General features: G+C 41.8%; 1 protein-coding gene across 2 annotated transcripts; it reads left to right on the top strand.

Annotated features, from left to right (window-relative positions):
- The first annotated feature begins 2,922 nt into the window (after positions 1–2,922).
- Positions 2,923–9,565, top strand: fsta (follistatin a). 2 transcript variants are annotated; one of them, XM_034595319.1, is made up of 6 exons: positions 2,923–3,391; positions 4,573–4,770; positions 4,960–5,178; positions 5,319–5,543; positions 6,192–6,422; positions 8,377–9,565. In XM_034595319.1, the coding sequence occupies exons 1-6, from the start codon at positions 3,301–3,303 to the stop codon at positions 8,463–8,465; spliced, it is 1,053 nt and encodes a 350-aa protein (XP_034451210.1). In that variant the 5' UTR covers positions 2,923–3,300; the 3' UTR covers positions 8,466–9,565. The 2 variants fall into 2 exon arrangements, with proteins under 2 accessions (XP_034451210.1, XP_034451211.1); XM_034595320.1 differs by having other exon boundaries at positions 2,925–3,391; positions 4,573–4,764.
- Positions 9,566–10,275: the final 710 nt, after the last annotated feature.

The raw sequence follows: 10,275 nt of genomic DNA, 5'->3' as shown, positions 1-10,275 counted from the left end.
CACAGTGGGATGATTGCTCACAAATTGCTGCAATGCCGCTGTGACTCAAAAATGATGTCATAAATTATTTAATAACAGCTTGGCCTTTTTTTTTTGCATGCAGCTTTACCTAAATCTGGACTCTAATGCTCACTGGTTTGAGTGTAACTACAAACTGGAGTTTAAAAGACGGATAAGAGGATTTAACTTGACAAATCTCTGATGAGCTGGCATGAGGGAGGCCTGCAGCTCCTCAATACTTCATTAGCTTTAAATGATCATTATTATAATGAACATTTTGTCAGGCATGTTCATACTTTATTGGGAATTAAAGCCTAAACTTTACTGGTTTCAATGTAAAAGCTCTGGATCAAATCTAAACAGAATAAATGTCATATATCTATCATGATCTATAAAAGTGATTTTACTTATTTTTGCAAAAGGAGCTTCACTCAGAACAAGACATTCGCTGCATGAGTGTGTTTGATCCGGCGTCTGCTCGGAGCCTGGGACAGTCGATGGCAGTAAGTGGCTTCAGGACAACAGCCAGCAGTTTCAAGTTTATACAGTCTGGCGAAGATGTACTCGCCAGTCAGGAAGTGTTTTGGAAACTGTAATACCTCAAAGACACAGAGCTCACAAATCACACACTCCAGACACCGAATGATTGATTGAGCGCAACTGGACGACAAGTGAACCTTCACAGATTTGTTGAGAGAAGTAACAAGTAATGACTTCACAAGACTTTTTGCTGTTGTGATGATTCTTAAACAACAAGGGACAGAAGAACTATCACTGTACTGTCGTAATTTTGCAACTTATATACAACTTTCATTAAGAACAGCCATGTTCACTGATTTGACAGAGATTAGTGAGAAACACACAAGTATGAGTCCACCACCTCGGGCTTTCATTACATGAAGAAGCAACCAGAGAGTTGTTCCAAAGTAATGGCTGTGATGTTCAGTCCAAACCCAAATATGTGAAATGTGAATCATGTGAAAGTTTCATGATCTTTGGTCGTTTAATCGTCTCTGAATCAGTTTGATGAGCTCAATTCTGCAGAAGAGAAACTTAATTTGATTGCATTCTTGGTTTATGTCTTCCAGTTGATTGCTGTTTCCGATCGTAATTTCAAGCAGGTAACGTAATATGGTTGCTGGATGGATTTTGGAAGCAGTTCCTGTGAAAACTGTTTCTCCTTCTCTGTTTCTTCTGCAGTACAGATGTTGGTTCTGTGTAGTGTAAGATCAAATCCACCACTGGATCACAAAGAGGGCACGAAACACATGAGCCTGCAAGAATCTCTGTTTGACGTTAACTTTCCAGGTGAGAGAAAGGAGTGGTCCTAATGAATAATGTGTGATTTCAGCTTGAGGCTGTAGAATGATCTTTGTACGTTTCAGGTTTCAGTCGTTAACATTTGACATGGCAGGAAAAAACAACACTGAAGGTTTTTAAGCTGTGAATCCTGAACTGTGTCAAATAAACAGAGCTCCAACACAAAATGAAACATTTAATCAAAAACAAAAACCCTATACTTCAACAACTACTACGGTACTACTACAACAACTACTACTACTACTACTACTACTACTACTACTACTTATAATAATAGTAGTAGTAGTAGTAGTAGTAGTAGTAGTAGTAGTAGTAATAAAAGATGTAGAGTAAAGGGAATGCATATCCTTAGGAATCATAAGCAAGAGCAGAGAACATTATACCAAAAATAATCAATAAATCTATATATCCAAAACATCAATTCATTTATAAAACAATTTGTGCATGTGCATGGGCATGTGTGCATGTGCATGTGTGTGTGTGCATGTGTCTGTGTGTGCATGTGCATGTGTGCATGCTGTCAGGCCCTTTAATCTATTTTATGCTCATTTTAATAGCTCATTTTTAATAGCATTAATTATATAGTTAATTATATAACCATCTATATCAACACAAACAGCATGACTGATAGTTTCTGGTCATACTTGTTGTCACAGTACATGAATTGATATAAACATGTTTAGTTTCAGCTCACAGCTCTGGATGTATGAAGGTTGTGTATATTTTTAATTCGGTGTTTTCTCATGTGGAATTAAAGAAGACTTTACATTGTGTTCTGTCTGGCCGACAGATTATAAACTCCCCGGAGTGTGATTCACGCAGCAGACACTTTGCTCTTTGCTCTGCAGAGCTGCAGCTGTACCCAGGGTTCCGCTGAAGAGGTCGCGCAAGGACTTCTGAAGGAGTGCAGCCTGTGCGTCAGTGAGTGGAGAGCTGCGTGTGTGTGTGTGTGTGTGTGTGTGTTCTTGTGTGTGTGTGTGTGTGTGTGTGTGTGTGTGTGTGTGTGTGTGTGTGTGTGTGTGTGTGTGTGTCTGTGTCTGTGTCTGTGCGTGTGCGTGTTTCATTCAATGAAACGCAACACCCCGCTCCTCTGTCTGAAGCCTCTTCGGAAACAGGTTTGATTATATTTAAAAGCTTGACCCGGGAGAGAAACCCAAACAACTGTCTGTTCTAATATTAGCTGTGCGGCTGCGGACTACTATGAATTCTATTATTGTCTGGACTGGGATATGTTCCCAAAAGGCAACTCTCATCAAAAGATTTACACTTTTGCCTGCAGTTGGTGGAAAAAATATCAGTTACCATCAAGCAGTATACTCTTAATTTGAAGGTATGATGATGGCATGCATGGACAGGATGTGAGCTGTGGGCCTGTTTGATTCTACAGTAACGAAGGTCTTAATGCATAAGAAACTATTATTTTGTATCACTATTAATGTGATTATTAATATATTTATTCATATTTTTCAATTTTTTAATTATTATTATTGCTTTTAAGGCTCATATCAAGTCGTGCGTAAAAACGAGCCTGGCGCCTGATGAGAAAACTAAAAAGGATTAAAGTTAATATCAGTAATGTGCATTAAAAACTAAATTCAAATGCACCGGCCCCTTTTATCTGATGTGCAGAGTTCCACCGGTTTCACAGCAGAGCCACAGACACCCGTGGCGTTTTATTACAACAACACCAGAGCTGTTTCCATGTCATTTAATTGTTGTGGCAGGAGAAAGTTGCCTGTAACGCTGTCACCTGATTGGGATTGAAAGAACTTTGGTAAGAAGAAAAAAAAAAAAAAAAAAAAATCTCCCCACCCCCACAGAAGAGGAGACCGCCCACCAGAGACAGTCAACCCGAGACCCCTTATAGATTTAAAAAGAGAGGCTGCATTCTCAGACTGACACTTATTCAACACTGCCACCTTAAGCAGATTACTTTTGCGCTGCCCGTGTCAAATACGTGCTTCACTTTGCCTCTCCATCATGTTTAGGATGCTGAAACACCACCTCCACCCGGGCATTTTTCTCTTCTTCATATGGCTTTGTCACCTCATGGAACATCAAAAAGTTCAAGGTAAGGATCTCCTCATCCTCGTCTTTCCGCTTTTTAATTCTCTCCGTTTCTGGAAGAAAAGAGAAAAAGAACTTCCACTGCTGTCTTGTCAGCCGCAGGGAAACGTGCACCAGGGTCGGATAATTGCTGCAGCCGACAAACTTTTCAGAGTGGGTTCGCTCTTCGCCCCGCTGATAAAAAAAAGTCTCCACATCAGACAGTGCGTGCGTAAAGTGTCCGCAAAACAGGTGCCATCTGGGACACTTCAAAGTGAGACTGTACGGCAAGTTTCTTTTGCAGCCCTCGCCAGGGGCACGCACGGCGCTGGACGCAGCCTCAGCTTCTCTCAATACCTCAACATGTTCTCATACTTTTTCCTCTTCAGAATTCAATGTCTGTGCGTGTTGTCGCCAAACCTGTAACAAACTTGAAAAATGTCCACTGGGACTTCAAGGGCGTGTTATTCATAGGTTTCCCCGCATCCAGCATTCATGCGTAAAATTGCTTTTTTGGGGGGCAATAGTTTCATTTTACTATGATACAAATATAAAAACTGGAAACTTTTACACTCATCACTCTTTCTGTGAGAGGTTCTAGTTGCGATAGATACAAATGAAAATGTGTGTTCAGTTTAGGAAACACACCATGAACACTTACTGTCATGTGTGTCTGTGTCGGTTTACACACCCTGCTGCTGTCTGGGTCGAATTATGTCCCTGTGCCAATGATTTAAGATTCATTTTGGGTTGAATGTGTTTAAAATGAACTTGGCACTGGTTGGTTATTAAACTAAAGAAACTGGTTGGGTAAATGTCTGGGATATCGCCCTGAGGCGGTGGAGGCAGTGGAGTCTTGCCACCTTAAGACGGTGGAGACTTAACACTGTCTGTACGCTCCACTCTGTCCAGTGATAACAAGGAGTCTGGGAATCAACCACAACCTCCCTCCTAAGATTCTTATTACTTTTTGGGGTTTGTGGCTGCATGGCAAGGGCTGTCAGTCACAGGCTGGATAGTGTTAACAGTCTCGCAAAAAAAAAAAAAAAAAAAAGGGAATCAGACAAAATAGTGCCGGGTGGGAGAAAGGGGAGGGAGCGTCTCGGATAATACGGGCTGCGTGTGTGTCTGGTGCGTCTGGGTCAGCGCTTTGAGGCGTTCAACATGCAACACTCGAGGTTTTCTTATGTTTTTTTCTGTTTTCAGCCGGGAACTGCTGGTTGCAGCAGGGGAAGAACGGGAGGTGCCAGGTGCTGTACATGCCCGGTATGAGCAGGGAGGAGTGCTGCCGGAGCGGAAGGCTGGGGACGTCCTGGACCGAGGAGGACGTCCCTAACAGCACGCTCTTTAGGTGGATGATCTTCAATGGCGGAGCCCCCAATTGCATACCTTGCAAAGGTGGAGGTGCACTCATTTTCGTTTTTACCATAACATACATGCTCGATCATTTTGTCTCATAAACCATATGGCGATGATCTGATTTGCGCATGCCAAAGTGCGTAAAATGCCCATTTTGTAATGCGTAATTTTGCGCACCATGCCAAAAGTCCTCGCCAGCATCACTTACCAGAGACCTCTTTATGTTTTTTTTAGAAACCTGCGATAATGTTGACTGTGGGCCTGGGAAGAGGTGCAAGATGAACAGGAGAAGCAAGCCGCGCTGCGTGTGCGCACCAGACTGCTCCAACATCACCTGGAAAGGACCGGTCTGCGGCTCGGATGGAAAGACCTACAAAGACGAATGCGCACTGCTGAAGGCTAAATGCAAAGGCCACCCTGACCTGGACGTGCAGTACCAGGGAAAGTGCAAGAGTAAGTAAACATTACCTTTAATTCTGCCCCACTTATGAGATTACGCGTCTGCATTTGCCAAGAGCCCTGCAGTCTGTTCTTCATTTTCGTGCATTTCGTGCCGGTTTTAACAAAATCTCCAAATTCCTTTGTCTGGACAGAAACGTGCCGTGACGTCTTGTGCCCCGGCAGCTCCACGTGCGTCGTGGACCAGACAAATAATGCATATTGTGTGACGTGTAATCGGATTTGCCCCGAGGTGACGTCGCCTGATCAGTACCTGTGTGGAAACGACGGGATCATCTATGCCAGCGCGTGTCACCTGAGAAGAGCGACCTGCCTCCTGGGCAGATCCATCGGAGTGGCGTATGAGGGCAAATGCATCAGTAAGTCTGCAGACACAAGAGACGTGAGAGTGTGAGACTTTGCTCCCTGAAAGCCCCTCCAGTCCCTGACTTTGAATATTGTTTGAGTGCATGTCCTTCCTGGCCAGCTCTGCACTTTCTCACTGCTCATTTTTGCCAACATTCCACTGAGGAGGGGGTCTTAGAGAGAGAGAGAGAGAGAGAGAGAGAGAGAGAGAGAGAGAGAGAGAGAGAGAGAGAGAGAGAGAGAGAGAGTTAGTTTGGTATTGCTTGTGTTTGCTCAAGAAATGATAGACATCTTATTATTTCCTGATGTTGGCAGCACTATCCCATATGGGAGAGGGGAAAGAAGAGGAGGGGGGGAGAAAGAGAGCAAAACAGGGGAGTGCTGGGGGCCATGAAGACATGCTTCAAGTTAATATTTGAGTCAGATGGACTCTTATCCAGAAAGCAGTCGATATAAGTCATGTAGACTTAAAAGTGCTAATTAAAACATGACTTTTTGTTGCCTGCCACAAGAACCCGAGCCTATAAGACAGGATTTGGTTTTTATTCCTTGCTTAACTCTCCAATACGCAACAGTCATCTGATCCTGCTTGAAAAGCGTTTGTGATAATCCACCTAATCAAAGATTTCCCCTGTGCCGATTTTCTTCCTCCCTCTCTGCAGAGGCTAAGTCGTGTGAGGACATCCAGTGCAGCGCCGGGAAAAAGTGTCTGTGGGATGCTCGGATGAGCCGAGGCCGCTGCTCACTGTGCGATGAGACCTGTCCGGAGAGCAGGACGGAGGAGGCGGTGTGTGCCAGCGACAACACCACATATCCCAGTGAATGTGCCATGAAGCAAGCTGCTTGCTCTATGGGTGCGCTGCTTGAGGTCAAGCACTCTGGATCTTGCAACTGTAAGTAAATAACAAAAAGCAAAAATATGAAAAAAGAATCAATCAAAACACCCCCCCCCCCCCCCCCCTCCAAGCAAAAGACAATATTCCATGTTGCTTTCCCAACAAAAACCTCCCCTGAAAGTCCCCCCCCCCCTCCCCCCCCCCCCCCACCCTGACTCTCCCCCAACTCCCACACCAGCCACACCACCACCAAGCACAGCTTAAGCAAGCAGAACGGACTTGGGAATGGAAGAACTTGCATGACATCGTCTTTGTCGCTGGCTTTTGTTCTTGTGTTCTTGTTAGTTTTTTTTTATTTCACTTCTTATTTTATTTTATTTTATTGTTCTGCAAATCAAAAAATCACAGAAAGGTGAATGAAACCAACACATTTCTATATCAGCAGCAGACTCTAAACAAGAGTCTGGTAAAAAAAAAAGAAAAGCTCACGTCATTTAAACTAACTTGAAAAATAAAGGAGACTACTTGCTAGTGAACTGCAGGAGCAGGTTGCCTTAAATCCCATGCAGTTTTATTTTTTAATCAGAATTATTTTTATGATAGTGGTCATATCTTTACAGCTTGTAAATTCCATGGTCACATTGCTTATTTCATAGTAAAGGTGTATTTTTTGTTGTTTTTGGAATGTTTTTTCTTTTTCTTCTTCTTTTTGTTGCTTTTGGCTGTAATCAATCAATTCAAAATGCACTGCCTCTTGTGATATACACCACACTGCCAACATGTCCATGAGAACAGAATACTTTTCAATATACTAATACGATGTGCATAAGGTGATTGTAACATTGGTGCCATGTTAGCGATAATGTTACCCATGTAGACTACCTACCTGCAGACCGGACCGAGCCAGTCACGCGCTCGCAGCTCTGGGGGTAAACCATCAAATTGAACAATAGCCTCAAGGAAGTATCAAATTTACATTCCAAGTTGCTATGTAGAAGAATGTCTCCGTGTTAGTTTTCTCTCTCCTGACTCGAGTACCTTACTGTGATGTGCCTAAGGTATGCGACGGAATCCAAGGGACCAACTTTATGATCACCTCATGAGCTAAATATATAAATGTGATACTTTACAGTGTGCAGGATAAGCGTAAGAAGCTCGTAGAACCACGCTCTCTTATTTCTCGTCTCTTCATCGTAGGAGGAGTGTTTTATCGACTAACGTTTTATTGTCTGTGCTGTTTCCAGTGAATGTGTTGTCTACCAGAATATGTATCACAAATTACAAATCCGTTCGGATTGACGAGGGACTGCCTGTTTTGTTTATTTTTTCCTTTATTTTTTTGTATTGTCACTCTCGCTCTTGCTTGTGTGCTTATTTTTTTGCGTTTCCGATGTAAATCTCCTCTGTAAAAAGAAAAGAAAATACCTCAGAACTGTGTTGATGATCTCTGACCTGCTTGCTAAGTCCAGGCTGTGACACAGAGTCCTCCCTCCCTGGACGTTTGGGCCAGAAGCTAAAATAATAACCAGAGCAAAGAAACTAGCGAATCCAAGAACACAGGAGCACTTTTCTGTGTTACGTGTGTCTGCTTTCAGGAGTCTGCCCAAAAGAGACCCCGGGGCCACTGGAGCCGTCAGCCCCAGTGCCCCCCCCCCCCCCCCCCCCCCCAATACCCGCCAGGCACCCCCATCCCTCACCCACCAAACCCCCAACCTCCCATCCACCCCTCTTTTCCATCATCCCACTTTTTTCTCTTGTTACAGCCCTGACTTGCTAGATTATGTAAATGCAAGCTGCATAATTGGGGATGCCACAGTAATTGTCAATGCCAAGTCACACAGACCCTTCCTCATACACACAAACCAACACACACACACATACACACAAAAAACAAAATGGAGGCTGTGGGCCAGTGGCTTTGCTGTGAGATTTTATTTTAGAACGTTCAGTGATATTCTGCACTGTTGTGGTCCATATTCATACAACAGCTACCATATATTCTCCCATATAGCCATCACAGAAGACCAGGAGGAGGATGAGGAAGATGAGGACTCAGACTACATGGCCTATGTCCATTTATCTTCTATACTGGATGGATAGGCTCCCATCATTAGGGGAACAGTCCTAGGGCAAGGAACCATGTCCATACTGTACATTATGTGTATGCTTATTTATTTTTTAAAGAAAAAGGAAGTATACATATAGTTCAGTCTGCTAGATGTTTATTTATACTTTTTTTGTGTTTTATAATTTATACATTTACAGTGTCAGGCTTACTATCTACCATGATATATTGTGTTACCACTCATTTCCCCCCCCCCCCTTTTTTTGTTGTTGTTGTCCCTTTTACTTTCTTTTTTTTTATCATGAAGAAATATATTTGTCCAAAGAAAAGCAGTGTTATTTATTTGTCATGTTACCGTGTAAGTATAAGTCCTCTACAAGCTGTAAATTGCATTCCCTGAGCTGTACAAATCTGCTTGTTTCTGTCAAATCTCTATCACAGATGTTTATGTCACACATACGTAAATGCATGTTTAGGCTGTGTGTTTATTTATTGGGAATATATCAATCATTTTATGTACATACAGTGTTTCTGGTTTGTTTACAACTCATAATAACTGACCAAAGGGATTCTCTCAATGGTTTAGCAAAAGAGCATTGTACAAGGTGCAACACAGCAGTGATGGAACGGAAGAGAAAAAAGAGCCATTTGTTTTTCTTTTCTTCTTCTTTTTTTTTGTTTTTCGTTGGTTATTCCTCAGTTTCATCCCTTTAGATTTGTTTCCACGCGGAGACGACAACTCTAGAAATTATTCAATAGCATTTGTTTTATCTCACCAGTTTAGAGCAGAGGTAAGTGTTGGATGATACTTGATTATTTGGGAAATAATGTGCCATTAACATTTGTGTGCTGTCTTCTTGCCAATGTGCTCCATATTGCTCTCGCAGAGCTCCGATAGGACTAATGTACTGCAGTACTCAACACTATATCAGACTTCATCGCTTTGGTTCTTTTTGGTTCTTTTTTGTTTTGTTCTTTTCTCAGAATGCATTTTATTTCAAACATCACAAGAGAAATACAAAATTCTGTTATGAATATATAGTTTTGTATTTTTTATGTAAATGTCATATGTACATACAAAGTTTGATGGTATTTGTACAGATATGAAGAGTGAAACAATAAAAGTTTTTTTCCTTATACGTTTTTCTGACTCTGTAGTGTTATTGGATTTTTGAAGAAGAAGTTGGACCAAAATAAAACAAAATCGCAAATCAGTTCATATCTTGGAATAACTCGTGTGTCACTGGGAGTATAAGGATTAGGGTTAACTACTACATTTCTTTGGATTAGCCTTAATAAAACATATATTAGTATTGCTGCAGAAAATGACATATACCACAATGAAGAATTTGAACTTCAATAAAACACTGATTGAATACTGAGAATAATGTCCCATTACTGTAGTGTTTAGTACAGCATTTAAAGATGGTTTAGCCCTACACTAATTGGATAAACTGCTGTGTATTTCTATCCATATTATATCTAATATTTGAATACACGCTATACGTATTCAACATTTTACTGTAACATCAAATGGTAGAACTTCTAATGTCAATTAAATTCATTGAAAACCAATTCAGACCGTGGCTGAGAGAGCTCAACTCACTGCGAATAAAGAAAACACATGAAAATACAAAAAACATGTGCGACTTACGAAAACAAGCTTATCAATTTGACGACACATGCGCTGCAAATTGCGAAAACCACAAGGGAAAACTTTTGTGAAGTTCCATCACCACTGACGAGTAGCAGACTCCAACAACTTCCCAAAGAAAGAAACATTCCTGTTGTCGTTTTCGCAATTTGCAGCGTGTTTCTGTATTTGCACATGTTTTGACTTTTTTG

The sequence above is a fragment of the Hippoglossus hippoglossus genome, chromosome 9 (genome assembly GCF_009819705.1).
Source record: "Hippoglossus hippoglossus isolate fHipHip1 chromosome 9, fHipHip1.pri, whole genome shotgun sequence".
Taxonomy (NCBI): Eukaryota; Metazoa; Chordata; class Actinopteri; order Pleuronectiformes; family Pleuronectidae; genus Hippoglossus; species Hippoglossus hippoglossus.
Note: the sequence above shows the minus strand (reverse complement) of the source record. Positions and strands in the feature narration are given on the sequence as shown.